Source organism: Peromyscus leucopus, chromosome 8a, assembly GCF_004664715.2.
Source record: "Peromyscus leucopus breed LL Stock chromosome 8a, UCI_PerLeu_2.1, whole genome shotgun sequence".
NCBI classification, from domain to species: Eukaryota; Metazoa; Chordata; class Mammalia; order Rodentia; family Cricetidae; genus Peromyscus; species Peromyscus leucopus.
The window spans coordinates 5,164,327-5,180,154 of NC_051085.1; the positions used below are offsets into that span (position 1 = coordinate 5,164,327).

General features: G+C 43.9%; 1 protein-coding gene across 2 annotated transcripts in view; it reads right to left on the bottom strand.

The window, feature by feature from the left end:
* The window catches only part of Rtn4ip1 (reticulon 4 interacting protein 1), a 44,650-nt gene that overhangs the window by 26,334 nt on the left and 2,488 nt on the right, over positions 1–15,828 (bottom strand). For both annotated transcript variants that reach the window (XM_028894911.2, XM_028894912.2), the window contains exons 2-5: positions 12,195–12,346; positions 10,242–10,310; positions 9,099–9,223; positions 1,381–1,429 (exon numbers count right to left, since the gene is read on the bottom strand). In XM_028894911.2, coding sequence (XP_028750744.1) covers positions 1,381–1,429; positions 9,099–9,223; positions 10,242–10,310; positions 12,195–12,346 — 395 coding nt within the window. The remainder of the gene's footprint in view (positions 1–1,380; positions 1,430–9,098; positions 9,224–10,241; positions 10,311–12,194; positions 12,347–15,828) is intronic.

Sequence of the window (15,828 nt, forward strand, 5' to 3'; positions counted from 1 at the left end):
CAAGTGACCAGCTCATAGCAGTCCCCAAGTGACCAGCAGTCCGCAGATCCTGCTGCCTGAGTTCCCTTTCCTCTTAAAGCACTTTTTTCACACATTTTGTCACAGCTACAAGGAAAGTAACTGAGACATATGGGTTGTTTTTTAAATCTCCTTGATAGTGACCTTTGATGTATCAAGATTTTTAACTTGATAAAGTTCAACTTACTTGCTTTTTAAGTCTATTGTTTATGTTTTAGTGTCACATCTAAGAATCTGCTGCCAAATCTAACGGGGATGATTATTTATAGCTGGTTTCTCCTGAGAGTTTTATGGTCGGTGCTCTTATGTTTAACTCTCTGATTCACCTTGAGTTATTTTTGTGTATCATATAGGTAAGGGTCCAATTCCCTTCTTCTGTAGGTGGACATCAAGTTGTCTCGTCATCTGTTGGAGGACATTTTCCCTCACTTAACCAGTTTGCCATCCTTGTTAACAATGAAATGACGGGGCGGAGTGACGGCTGCTCTCCCACGGGAGCCTCCATCAGTTACCAGCTCAAAACCCTGCAACTCCAGCTTCAGGGAGTCCAGCACCCTCTTCTCGCCTCTGCACACACATGCCACATACTCATGCAGACACACCAAAAAACTGACCACACATGTATAGATTTGTCTCTGGATAGCTAATTTTTCCCACTGTGTTCTTGTTGTGTTTTCTCCTCCCTCCCTCCCTCCTCCCCCCTCCCTTTTTTGGCAATGTTGTTTACTGCTAAACTGCAAACCTTTAACTACAACCACCACCATGGTCTTCCTCCACACATTCAACTTTTCCACACTAAACGACTGGAAAGGTCAATGGTTTCTTTTGTGTTAGAACATATTCGTTTGGGTCACTGAAATTAAAAGGCATTTACTAGATGCCCTATTTTTCCTTCACTGTGTGAAAACACTGACCAAAACCAATTTGGGAAGTCGAGTATTTCAGCTTGCAGACTATACTCCATCATCAAGGAAGTCAGGAAGGAACTCAAGGCAGGAACTGAGGCAGAGGCCATGGAGGGTGCTGCTCTCTCTGCTCACTGGCTTGTTCTCCATGACTTGCTCAGCCTGCTTTCTTCTACAACCCAGGACCACCAGCCCAGGGTGGCACCGCCCACAGTGAGCTGGGCCCTCCTCCATCAAACATGAATCAAGACAACCCCCAGCCATGCCCACAAGCCCGTTTGACGGAGGCCATTCCTTAATTGAAGTCTCCTTTTCCCAGATAACTACAGCTGATTTCAAGCTGACAAAATGAACCACTGGACGCCGCAGCTTTGAAGGAAAGCTAATTTATAACGTACAAATTTATAAATTCATAGAAACAAAGGTCTTCCTAGTCACAAGATTAAGAAAGTCTTACCTGTATCGCAAAAGTGCCAACTCCACCCGAGGCCCCCAAGATTAACGCACTGCAGTGGAAGACAAAACACAGCGAGTGAGACTCTGCAGACATCCCTGCCACGCAGACCTCTGAAGAGCAGAAGCCCTCGGTGACAATCCCTCCCCAAAGCAAAGCAGTCGTTCACCTTTCCAAGACTGAGTTACACAGATTTCACCAGGAAGCTTCAAGTGCTTGAAATGAAACATTTCACACACTGAAAACACAAGCTATCGGCACACTAACAACTTCCTTTGACTGCAAATTCGGACTGCACTTTGAAACTACGTTTTAGAGTTTCTCTAGGATGAAGTTACGACCTTCCTCTGTAAGGAAGAAACCTGAGGTGCTTGTTAACAGGGCTCTCTCAGAAAAGTCACATTCCTGACCGCATTCCTGCCATGGCGGAAGGAACACCTTGTGTTCAGGCATGTCCTGCTAAACTCAGCTGTCACAGACAGGACTCTCGTCCTCTGTATGACTTCCTGTGGAAGCAAACTCTGTGCCTGTCGCACTGTCAGCACATTTACTCAGTGACCTCCCACCACTCGGGACAGGGGGCCAGGCCTGGAGTCCGCGGAGAGTGGAGGAGAGGTAAGAACGGGGGGGGGGGGGTGGGGAGGGGGCTGAGTCTCTAAACACAATGCAAGGCCAGGTGTGCATAGGATACAGACCTACCGTCCATTCCCAAAGAAGTCTGTGATCTGAAAGAGAATCAGTGGTCAAAACTCACCGCATCAGGCAGGCGAGATGGTTCAGTGGGTACAGGTACTTGGTGTGAAAGCCTGACCACCTTGAGTTCAATCATCGGAACCCACAGGGAAGGGGAGAACAGACTCCTGAAAGTTGTCCTCTGAGTACATACACACACACACACACACACACACACACACAGAGGGAAGGGGAGAACAGACTCCTGAAAGTTGTCCTCTGATTACACACACACACACACACACACACACACACACACACACACACACAGAGGGAAGGGAGAACAGACTCCTGAAAGTTGTCCTGAGTACACACACACACACACACACACACACACACACACACACACACACAGAGGAAGGGAGAACAGACTCCTGAAAGTTGTCCTGAGTACACACACACACACACACACACACACACACACACACACACACAGAGAGAGAATAAAAAATTTTTTTGAAAGAATCACTGCTTTGCCTTCTTGGACGGGTTTCAAATGCCTAGAAAACTGTGTTGATCTGCAGTTTGGGGCTGTGTCCCCAACATAGGTGGAGGGACACCGCACAAGGGTTGTCTGGTATCTACTACTACATTAACTATTCTGGGAGACGGTTTCATGAAAGTTCCGAGTGCCCACAGCCCAACAGTCTTCTGAGACTAAGTGGTGGGCGTGGCGGCTGCTTGTCTGCCTCTGTCATTCCGTAACTGCTACTTACGGCCTTTTCTTCCCGACCAGACAGCACAGAATTCCACCTCCTACTGCTGCCCAGTGCACTGAACCTCACAGCACACACTCCGTCTATAATCTTAACCCCAGTTTCATTTTTCCTGTCCCTCACTGGAATCACAGAGACTGATTATTATCATCTGTTATATGTTAAAAGTTATTACTATAATTTCCAAGCCAGCTGTTCCCTTTGAAATACCATTAAATATAATTAAAAGAAGTCTCCTTGCAAATTATGTTCCTTCTCCAAGTAGTTTTCATCTCACAAAACTATCAGCGGTGAAGAAACTCTGGACATGTCTCGCCCTCCAAACTCCACCTCAGGCTTTACATACACCCTTTGTATTTCTAAGTGGAAAGCACCCCACAGCTGAGGTGGTGGCACACCTAGAACCCAGCACTCAGGAGGCTGAGGCAGGTAGCCTGCAAGCTCAAGCCGTCTCGAACCAAACTATACAAACAAGAAAACCTGTCATACAGATCATCTAACAATTAATCTACCCACAAAATATTTAATGCTGACTTTTTGCTTATTATCTAAATTAGTGAAACTTCAAGAAACTTCGAGCTTCTCTTTTATATTAAGACAGAAAAGAACAGACATTTTATCAAATTTGTAGCTGTCTGTGACCTGGTAATTTTTTATTTTTTAAAATTTTTGAGATCAGCGGTTAGGATACTGTTTAGAGTCCTATAAAAAAAAAAAAAAAATTTTTAAAAAAAAAAAAAAAAAAAAAAAAAAAAAAAAAAAGAGTCAAGGAAGAGATGTTTTTAAGTTTCAAGAAATGGTGGCTGAAATCTAAGAGATCTTGTTATAAAAAAAATAAAAAAAAAAAAAAAAAAAAAAAACTGGGGCTTAAGGTATTTTCCTAGGGAAGCCACAGATCAGAGGCCACTATTCTTAGAAACACCATGGCATTACTCTGTGCCTGATGGTTTGTCTGCTTTTTGTTTTGTTTCTTTGTACAAGGGGATGGGGCAAAGGCATTCCATACATGGAGACACTCGGGGCAGATAATAGGTTTTCTTGTCTCTTGTTCAATGTGGGCACCTATTCTACTTCACAGGCACTGAAGGACAGAGACCTCCTATCACACCCTGTGCTGGCCAGACCATCCTAGATGCCCAGCCAGGGTGTGACTTCATAAAACCATCGCATCACCATCTGAGACGAGCAGCACAATCATTGCTACCCCCTGAAGAGAGGGGATCACCTGGCTACTTGACAGACTACGTTAAAGTTTCTTCCAGTAAAGGAAAGCTTGAAATGCTTTTCTAGGGGGCTGGAGACATGGCTGCTCTTCCAGAGGACCAGAGTTCAATTCCCAGCATCCACACGGCAGCTCGCAACTCTCTGTAACTCCAATTCCAGGGGATCTGAAACTCCACACATACATACACCTTCACAGATGTCTATGCAGGCAAAACTGCAATGCATGTAGAATAAAAATAAATAAATCATTAAAAATTTTTAAAAAGACTCTAGTTTCTCCCTGGGAAGACAGGATCACAAGGATACCAAATATAATGGCTGCCTGGGGACCCAATTGCCAGACACATCTCTGCCTCAATTCCTGTCAGCTTGTCTCTTCCCCATAACCTTAATCAAAGCAGCTTCACTTCCTAAATAACAGCAAAATTATCTCACAAGAGGAAGGCTTGAGAACCAGGTTGGGCAACCAGTGTCAGTTCCCAATGCTTGCCACTTGAGGGCACTCTCAAAGTGCAAAAGGCCCAGCAGCAGGCTCAAGAAGTGCTGGAGACACTTGGGACACAATTTTCCAACCGTCCAAACTTTAGCTTTGCATAGGATCAAGCAAGGCCTATTCTTTTTTCAAACAAAGTAAATCTCCAAAAGGACAGCAGGCAAAATGAACTCTAAAGCCAGCAATAAGCTGACTGTTCCGTGGCTAACCTACCCTCAGTCTATAAAGTACCTCCGAACCCTGAGGCATGCTGCAGCGCCTCCCTCACAGCAGCACTTAGGTGCTGTTCCAGGAGCGTTTCCTGACCTTGCTTGCTGTAAGGGCCTCACTACACATGCAAATCCAACCAAGCTGGAACCTTGGCACAGTGAAGAAAGTATGCTGTTCGTTGGTTTACGTCAGTGGTTCTCAACCTTCCTAACGCTGTGATCCTCTAACACGGTTCATGTTGTGCTGACCCTCAGCCATGAAATTATTTGTGTTGCTACTTCATAACTGTAATTTTGCTACTGTTAGGGCTTGTGATGAAAATACTTTTGGAGATAGAGGTTTGTCAAAGGGGCCGTGACCCACAGGTTGAAAACCGCTGGTTTATATAGAAACAGCCCAAGAAATATTACACTTGCAAGGGCACTTTAATTGAGAATTGCCCATGCTTTCAGTACATGGCCACCCACTTCCAAGTCCACACAGCTCACTCTGAAGGTGCTGAGGACTGTACTAGTGGCAGATCTAGAAAAAATGGGGAAATACTGAATAATTATTATATTGCTATGCATTCTTTTCTGTTGTTGAGATAGGGTACTAGGTATCCCTGGCTGGCCTCAAACTTGTAGCTGAGGGTGTCCTTGAACTCCTGATGCTCCTATCTCAGCCTGCAGAGTGCTGGGAATACAGGCATGTGCCACCATACTTGCTCTCTACACTCTAAATCCTAGCTTGCAGTCATTTCTGCCTAATGTCTAAAGTCTCTCTAAAAAAGCATGAAGATACTGATGATGTAATGGTGGTTTCCCTGGAGAGACGGCTCAGCAGTGAGGAATGCTTGCTGCTCTTCCAGAGGACCCACCTGGGTTCAGTTCCCAGCACCCATGAAAGGCAGGTGGCTTTCAATCGCCATAACTCCAGCTCCAGCTCAGACTTCTGGCCTCTACAGGTACCCTCACACAAGAGGCGCGCGCGCGCGCACACACACACACACACACACACACACACACACGCACACACACACTCACGGAGGAACCAGCAGGAAGGACTTACCCTCAAGTTTCTGTCTGGGTTGGCCTGTAGAAACCTGAGCTGCAAATGTAGAGATCTAGGCTCTGCCTCAATCATTCTCTAAGGGAAACACTAGGTCTCAGATTCATGAACCCGCAAAGGGCTGAGCAGAGGCGGAGTCTGGGGTAGTGAACATAACTGGTAATTCCAGTGGAATCTCATCTTCTGCTTCCTTTCTAGCCCGTGTGGCTGACTTCCCTGACTCCCCACAAGATTAAAGACCATCTATTAGATCCTACTGGCTAAGAAACAAAGATGATATTAAGTCTGGCTACATTTTCCACAGGAAAAAAACAATGATCTTTAAGAAAGCAAGATGGTGCTGGTGCTGAACCATATTTCAGCTTCACGAGCTCCTTTTAAATGTGGGAGTGTGGAGACGGTGAAGCTGCAACTGAATTATCCCAGCACAACACACTGCTTACCTAACAGTCTAAGTTTCCCTGCTGAGTAAATAAGTATTATCTCGAATAATAATAAGTGAGATAATAGTTATAAAACAATCAACCAAATGTGACTAAGATAGCCTGGATTTGTTTTCTTCTAAACCTCTGTAATTTATACTGACATTTCCCAGTTTACAGGACAGTTCATGTGTGAATTAGACATTTGAAATGTAAATACATTTTCCCATGAAAACAAAGCTATTTATATACACTTTGGCAAATGCCCAAGGTAACTGTTTCTAACCATAAGGGTTGGAGAACTTGGGACACAGGCTAACAATGCTTCTATTATCTGCGGTTATTCAGAATTTTGCCTGGGCCTTGGGATGGATCTTCTAAATGGGACAGTCCTGGAAACAGGCTTGGATCCCGAGCTCCTTGGGTCACACAGAAACAGACTGAAGGAAAGAAGGAATGTTGATGGTAACCATGATGAGAAGTTGTTCAAGCAGACTGCCAAGGTGCCAGTGAAGCTCAAGCCTCAGCCCTTCACTCACACGGAGCGGGGCAGCATGTCAGCACAGACACACGGCTTCACACAACGTAACACAACTAAAGCATGCCGATCACAATCAGCTAAGATGGAGGTCTCTTCCCACCCCTCCACTTACGCATACACACACACACTCCACACACACACACACACACACAACCTGACACACTAGCTTCGGCTGGGAAGTTGCTGCCACAGACACAGGGCTCTCCTCCTACTCATGGTTTTACACTCTGAGGTTCTAGTTACCCACCCTCAATTGTGGCCCCAAAGTAGAAAATCCAAAATTACAGAAATAAATAATTTCTAAGTTTTAAATAACTTTTCCTAGAGCTCACCAATAGAACTGTGCTATTTTATCTTTGGATTCAGAATCCATTGGGGAATTTGTCTTCATGGATAAGAGGAACTGTTGTACATCTGCTTTGGATTTAGTGGGAAATACTGTATGTGGTTCCTAGTCATTTCTGCATAGAAATAAGTTCTTGCTAGCTGCTCTGGCTTAATAATGCCTTCCAAAGGCAGGGCTAACTGTTGGCCTGCAATCCCAACACTCAGGAGTCTGAGGAGAAGATCAAATGTTCAGAGTCAGCCTAGGATACACAGAAAGAACCTACTAGATAGCAAGATGGCTCAGCCGGTTGAGGATCTGAGTTTGATCACTGGGACCCACACAGTGGAAGGAAAAAAGAACTGTGAGACTGAGAAGATCGTCAGTGGGTAAAGTCACGTGGTGAGCACCAAGCCTGACCACTGAGTTCCATCTCCAGGGGCCCACGTGATGGAAGGACGGATCCAACCCCTGGAAGCTGTCCTGACAGAACATGGCCTGCTCCATACACACAAATAAACGTAATTCCTTTTCAAAGGAACTGTGCTATTTGATTCCGGTACCACCGCCAACTCTCCCTTCCGTTCAGTTACTAACTGATCCGGAGTGCCTGCTTGTCTATCAAAAAAACCAAAACAAAACAAATGAAAATCAAAATAAGGAATTTCACTGTCAACTCTCTTTGTAAAAGAACATCTTTTACAATGATTTATCTCCTGGGGGAGGGGCCCCAGGGGGTGAACTCAGGTCGTCAGGTTCAATTACAACCTCCTTCATCCACTGAGCCATCACCAGTCCCTGTCAGTGTTCTAAGCTACAAACTACATTGTATGTCCTTGTTAGTAACAGAAGCCACCATTATTGAGTGCTACCACCTTTACATGCTCTCTCCCCTTAACCTTCAGAACAAAGCTCCGAGAGATCAACGGAATAGATGCTCCAGCTGTGGAGCAGCAGAATCAGAACACGAATGGAGAGCTGGCAGCTCTCCCACCCACAGAGCATCTCGGAGCCGCTGTGGTGATCTGTTCTACACATGCTTTCCATACCGGCTTTTCTTACACCCACATAACTATGATCAAGTTTTAAGTTGGGTAAAATGAATAAAAAATGTGTCATTTTTAACAAAACAATCTAACAATATACTGTAATAAAAGTTACACGAGTGTAAGGTTTCCCTCGTGCTTCTCAAACAGCCGGCTCTCCTGAACTCATCCTCTCAGATCATGGCTGACCACAGGAGCAGCGACCCAGACTATAGAAGGTGAAAACACAGATGACGAGGATGAATGAATGCCAGACAGGGTCACTGTTTCACTGCTGACCTAAACAAGCCTATGTTCTAGTCACTGGAGCATCAGAACTGACCTCCAAGATGTAAATACAAGCCCAAGGGAATTCAAGAGTATTCAACACCACTAAACATACGAAGCTGTGAGCATGTCCTGGTCGGGAGAAAAAGTAACACTCTCAGCTTGGCACGTTCCTTATAGGGTAGAGGCTCATACCTTTCCTAGGAGCCTCCCAAAAGCTGGCTCTCTTCTCCAGAGGCTCACATAGAAACTTCCGCCCCAGGGCTCCAGAGATGGCTCAGCTGTTAAGACAGCTTTGTGCTCTTACGGAGGACACACACTTGGTGGCTCACAACCACCTGTAACTCCAGTTCCAGAAGATCTGATGTTTTGTTTTGGCCGAGATACCTGCATGCATGTGCCCATAACCTCACGCAGGCATGCATATACATAATATATAAATATACAATATATATGTAATATATAAAAAAGTTTAAATGCCCTAATACAGGAAACTCAAACTCCTAGATAACTCAACTACACATCTTTTAAAATCTCCATTGGATTCAGCTGAGACTCCAGAGCATGAGGCTTTAAAATAAAATGTGTCAGATGTTAGCACAACTGGTCCCACAGCTGAGGGGAATCTCAGCGCAAACAGGTCTGCTGTAAAGAACTAGAAGAAAAGGGAGCTTCAGATGTCACACCGCACTTACCGTTTTCCCATGCAATTCTTGGCGTTCAGGCCACCAACCTTGTTTATGGCAGACCAGGCTGTGAGAGCCACATATGGCAAAGAGGCAGCTTGAGTATGAGTGAGTGACTTGGGCTTGTGCGAGACCTACATTGAAAGACAATGGTCAAAACCAGGCAGGAACCTGCAAGCCTATATACACAGCTAAGCATTTACTTTCACAGGAAAGCAAGAATTTTCACGGCGAAATGTATAAACTATTTCTGGGATCAGGGGTTACTGTACACCCTACTCCAGAGTTGGTTTCAGAATGGTCTCCAGCCGGGCGGTGGTGGCGCACGCCTTTAATCCCAGCACTCGGGAGGCAGAGCCAGGCGGATCTCTGTGAGTTCGAGGCCAGCCTGGGCTACCAAGTGAGTCCCAGGAAAGGCGCAAAGCTACACAGAGAAACCCTGTTTCAAAAAAACCAAAAAGAAAAACAAAACAGAATAGTCTCCAAACAGCTCTTCACCTGATCATAGAGGCTCAGTAATGTTTTGCAGTCTACATTATTAGACATACTACTTCACTGTTCATTTAAAAAGATCATATATAATAATCACAATTATTAGATATACTTTGCTGTTCATTTAAAAAGACCATATATAATAATCATGTTAGACCTGACTATACCCAGAGATAAATTCCAATAAACCTCAAATCCTGATAAACACATTTGAATTCATTTTTGAGATCAATTGCTTCCTTAACTCTGTTTTCTGGAAAGGAATTTTTCCAAACTTTTTTTTCTATCCTAGTAACTCCTAATTCCTCCTCCAGGCTCCTCCTGGGGCACTTCTCTCCACTAACTGTTAGGTCCCTGACTACATTTGATTCCTCCAGGCCTCTCCCTTGGGTATATTTGGTACCTACTGGGTAGAGTGGAGAGCAGTGTTCACACCTCAGCCCACGTCTCTGCTCTAAGGATACAGATGACTGCTCCAGCAGGCAGTGCTAATAAATAACACCAAACAGATTGCACTTTTCAAAGTTTCCCAGTCTTTATTTTAGCTCTCTCAAAGTTGCCCATAAAACATGAATCTAATCTGAAAAACCACCAATGACTTTCGAGATGCCTGCCAGTCTCCTTATACAACCAAGCATTTCAGCAGAGATGGCGAGTTACCTCATTCCCACTGACCACAACGAATTCTGAGAGAGTGCCTTGTTTCCAAGGAGGAACTGCAGCCCAGACCTGAAATGCAGACGTGCAGCTTTATTAGACACAGAAATGTCTGACACAAGCTGAGCATGAAGGCATTCCCTAACACATGGCTACCTTGGGGTGGGAGCACTCCAGTACAAAAAGTTAAGCTTCACATAATACTAATTCATTGCTGAGTATGATTCTGTGTTTCTCAAACCACACTGGATACACATACTAATGCACCTGCTGCATTCAGTAAGACTCTCCTGGGGATCTAGAACTTACTAGCTGTGGCTTTTAACTTTTTTTGTTTATATATATGTTTGAGACAGGGCCTCATCAGGTAGCCCAGGGGGACCCCAAACTTTTAATCTTCTCATCTCAGATTCCTTAGTGCTGGGATTACAGGTGAACCTCACCATGCCCAGCTGGCTGAGGGACACTTTATAACAGGGCCTGCTCAACTGAAAGCTGGCCTGGCTGTGCTGACTTACAGGGATTATCTTCTCTGTGAAAAGAAACCAGAACACGGCTAGTATCATGAGCTCACTACTATCTCTTGGCATAAACATCCAAAGTGACAAGTGACAGGAGATTGTACCAAACTTTAGCTATTTCAAAGCCAACTAACCCATAAGGCAGAAACTGTCCTTTAAAGACTCAAGCAAAATAAGTAGTCCTAATCCTACATGTTTTAAAGTCTTGCAATTCTTAAGTACTAAGTTAGAAAATTCAAGTACAAGCTGAGCATGTAGCTCATGCCTGTAATGGTAACACTAAGGAGGCCAAGGCACTGTCACAGGTTCAAGACAAGCCTGAGCTACACAGTGTTCCAAGCAGCAGAACCCTGTCTCAAAAAAAGAAAGGAAGGAAGGGAGGGAGGGAGGGAGGGAGGGAGAGAGAGAGAGAGAGAGAGAGAGAGAGAGAGAGAGAGAGAGAGAGAAAGAAAGAAAGAAAGAAAGAAAGAAAGAAAGAAAGAAAGAGAGAAAGAGAGAAAGAGAGAAAGAGAGAAAGAGAGAAAGAGAGAAAGAGAGAAAGAAAGAAAGAAAGAAGGAAAGGAGGAAAAAGAAGTGTTCTGGCCAAAGGTCAGTCAGTACAAGGTCAGTGGTAACAGAGTCTATTTCCGAAGGAAGCAGGATCAACCTCACCAGGTCACCCACACATCTGCAATCCCAATACTTGGGAGGTAGAGGAGGATTAGGAGCAAAGGCTATCCTTGGCTACAAACCAAGTTTGAGACCCAACTATACTCAGTCTACAATCATTTTAAAAATTAAAAAGTAGAATGGAAATTGCATTTTAAAAAAAGGAATAAAGAGAGCTGGGCATAGTGGCACATGCCAGTAAACCCAGCATTTGGGAAGTGGACACAGCAGAATCGTATGTTCAAGGGCATCCTGTGGTGGTTTGAAGGAGAATGGCCCCTACAGGCTCATATATTTGCATGCTTGTAGTCCCCAGCTGATGAACTGTTTGGGGAGGATTAAGAGGTGTGGCCTTGCTGGAATGGATATGTCCTTGTCGGAGAAGGTGTGTCACTGGGGGTGGGCTTGAAAGTTTCAAAATCCCATTCCAGACCCAGTGCTCTTGGATCAGGATGTAAAGCTTTCAGCTACTTCTCCAGCACCATGCCTGCCTATGTGCCACCATGCTCCCCACCATGATGGTAACGGACTAACCCTCTGAACCTCTAAGCGAGCCTCAATTAAATGCTTCTTCAATTAAATGCTTCCTTTGATAAGAATTGTCTTTTTCATGGAGTCTCTTCACAGCAACAGAACAGTGACTAAGACACTTACTATGTATGTAACAAGTTGAGACCAGCCTGAGTTACACGAAAGCCAGTCTCAAAAACAAAAGCAAGAAAGGAGAAGAGTTGGAGGGGAGGAGAGGTAGAGGGAGGGAGATGATAAGGAAGAAGGATTAACTCACCTCATCTCCAGGCTTGAAATACTTTACATCAAGCCCACACTCCATCACCACACCAGACACATCCCGGCCCAGAGTTAGAGGGAACTCTTCTCCTTTGGTTCTTATATGTAGAGGATCACGCTTCATATTTAAAGCTGTTGCTCCATAACCACCTACAATACACAATTTACCTGCTTTTTAAAGGAAAAGGTCAGAATGATTTGAAAATACTGTAGGACACAGGCAGGTTGATGTCACATGCTCAGATGTAGACTCTACTGTTTGGTCACCACACAGTGCTGTGTAAAAACAACTGGGTGTTGTTCCTTTCAAAGAAAATTACTTAGAAAGCTGCAATCACTAAAACCACGATTGCTCAAAGTCTCTTTGAAACTCAGATTGCAAAACTGTCTTCTGCAGTTTTAGAATCCTCTTTTACATAATTGCTCTTTGAAGATGGTATCTCTATTAATTCAGTCATTTGCAAACTTTTAAACTTTTTAGACAGGATCTTGCTATGTAGCCCAGGCTGGCCTTAAACTCCTGACCCTCTTATCTTGTCCGGAATGCTGGGGCTACAGAGATGTGCTACCATGTTTGTAAGAGTTTTTAGCAACTTCTTTGGTCTGTAAAGAAGATAAACGTTCAGGCTATTAAAGAATTCATACATTAAAGTTCCGGCTACTAACACTCGATTATGAGTTTGAGTTCTAGTCTCCGTCTCCTAAAAATCTATGTAGAATAATGATTTGAGTAAGTGCAAAGAATTACAGTGGAAAAGAGCCGCTGGGCTGCATGTGATATGTCTGATCAGGTAGGTCAACTGCATTATATCTGGGGGGTGGGGTGCACTGGTTTTGGAGGTTGTTTTTGAAACAGTGTCTCACTGTGTAGCCCTGGTTGACCAGGACTAACTATGTATATCAAGCTGACCTCACAGAGATCCATCTGCTTCTGCCTCCCCAGTGTTAGGACTAAAGAAAGGTGTGGTACCACACCGGCTCACACCTTGTTTTTAAGGATATTTACACAGATGACAGATAAGTCAAAGTGAAACCATTCTTTTGGTCAAATGAATTAACTACTCTATGTGCAATAATAATCCAAAATAAGAACTGGGCCTAGCTCCTCCAGAGGAGTTCTCAAAACCAAGGGAAAGCCCTTGAAAATATTTAGTGCTGTCTTCAGGTGAGATCAAAAGCAGCAAAGGGACTCTAAACTAGCACAACACCCCAGACAGGGCAGAAGGAGAAGTAACAATAACTGCGAGGGTGTATGCTCGTGCGAATGACCCGCTACAAGAGAACAAAGAAATGCAGGAGAGAACAGAGGCCCCGAGAAAGAGAGGCAGGATCACGGAGACCCGAGGGAGGTCAGCCTTAGATGGGGCAGGACAACCAATCCACACAGCAGTGAAAAGCAGGTAAGGGAGATGCTGACCGGTGGTCAGTCTGCAGAGCTGTTTTCCTAAAGGGGGAAAATCAAGGCACTTGGGAGAAAAATCAAAGTCGGGATAGTCCCAGGAAAATTTCAGCTGGGGGTCCTCAGGCCAACATTCCACACTCGCCATCTGGCTAGCTAGAACGTGACTTCATCACAGAAAATGACAAGAGAGCATGGGGGCTCACAAGGGCCTTGCTCATCTCCCTGTCTATGTGTATTTCCCTCTGCTAAGACACAGCAGTTACTCACTGAAACCCTTTGTGGTCCGAGCAACAGAAGTGTGCAACAGGCCAGAGTGTTTTCAACTGTTTTCTCAATAGCTCTAATATGCTAATATACTAAGAGTCTCACACCAGAATGCGGCCAGCTTGCAGTGAGAAACCTGTTTGGTGACAAAATGGGGTGCAAGCTTGTCATCCCAGCTCTGGGTGGTAGCACACATAACGAAGACCGGAGGGTCAGGAGTTCGGGATCATCCTCAGCCACCTTGAGTCTGAGGCCAGCCCAGCCCACAAGAGATTCTTATAAAAAGACAAGAGTGCCTCCCACTAACACAGGCTTGACTTGCTCAGAGTTGGTCTAATTTGGAAAATCTCCAAGATTTCATCAATTTCAGAGATTTTAATCCCATCTAAAGAAACCAAACTTTGCTGTATATGCTGTTGGCTATATTATTTTAAAATTATTCATTGCTCTAGCCATTTCTATGATTTATTATTTTATGTCCAAGAGTAGTGGCCATTTTCAGAAAAACTGCCTTTATCTGTCAAATAGATGTTTCTCTTGTTTTCTTCTCAAGAGAAATAATTAATTTTCTACTTAAATATTTCTCAAAGCTACCATATAACACTTTCTCAAAAAGCATCCATGGGCTGGAAGATAACTTGCAAATAGTACTACCCAATCAAGTAATAAGATACTAGATCATCTCAAAAACACTCCATGAAAGTAAAACGTGCTACAGTATTATATGAAACAGCAGCCTAGAAAGATCTGGACACCGCCATTCTGTTGAAATGAAACTGCACACCGCACACATTGTGCACTCACATCTTATAAAACAACCTCCCTTCAGGCCTAATATAAAAAATAAAAAATTTAAAATGAAGTAAAATATCATATCCAACTAGGAAGAGCAAGAGGAAGAGCAGAAAACCAGAGGGAGAAAAATGCAGCTCACTGTCCAGCACTGAAGAGAAAAAAAGTTAAACATACACAATTGCAATAAAGGTATTTTCAATTGTATTATTATCATACACATTATTATTATTTGGTTTTGGGAGACACTTAATGGCTCAGTCCATGATGGCCTTGAACTCCCTATCCCCTGTCCCTACTTCTGAAATTACAGCCTGAGTTTGTTGATGCTTTGTTTGTGTGTCTGTTATTATACCTAGGCCAACCTCAGCCTTGCTATGTGGCTGAGAATGACCTTGACCTTCTGGTCCTCCTGGCACTACTCCAGTGCCTGGACTGCAGGTGTGCACTGCCACACCCAGCTTCTGGAGCTCACACCCAGGGCTCTGCACAGGGCAGGCAGGTACTCTTATCAACTGAGCTAGCTCGACAATTTCCGGAGTTTTCCAGCTTGAACGTTTGAAGACTCCAGACCTTTCTCCAAATTTCCTCCTCTGAAGAAAAGCTACTAAAAGTTATTCTTTACCTAAAGGAAACAAAAATCATTTTAGGGATACTTTACTCAAATATCCACAATATTCCCATGATAACATGTAATTCTTTTATTTTGTGGTGCTTACTGTTGCTAATGCTGGGGATCTGGCCCAGGGACATACATGGCTACATAAAGGAATTACTGCTGAGCTATACCTCTGGCCCTGATAAAAATCTGATTGAGACATGTTTAACTCTTTTCTTACCAAGTATTTGAAATCTAGTGTATTTTACAGTGACTGTACTTTCAATTCGGCCCAGCAATACTCACTGCTCAAGCCATATGTGGCTAGTAGCTACTATCCTCAGCAGTATAGGAAGTCACAATGTTAAATGTAACATTCAACATTAGAGCCAAATGACCTAATCTCCATAAATCTGGACTTGAATTCCCAAACCCAGAGGTTCTCCTGGTTAGGTATGCCTGTAATCTGAACACAGCATCTAAAAAACGTTTCTCCTTTTCCAACAATCTTTGTGAGACCTCCTTTTCATCATTACTTCAAATAACAGTGTAATGGAATATAGAACTATGTATGAA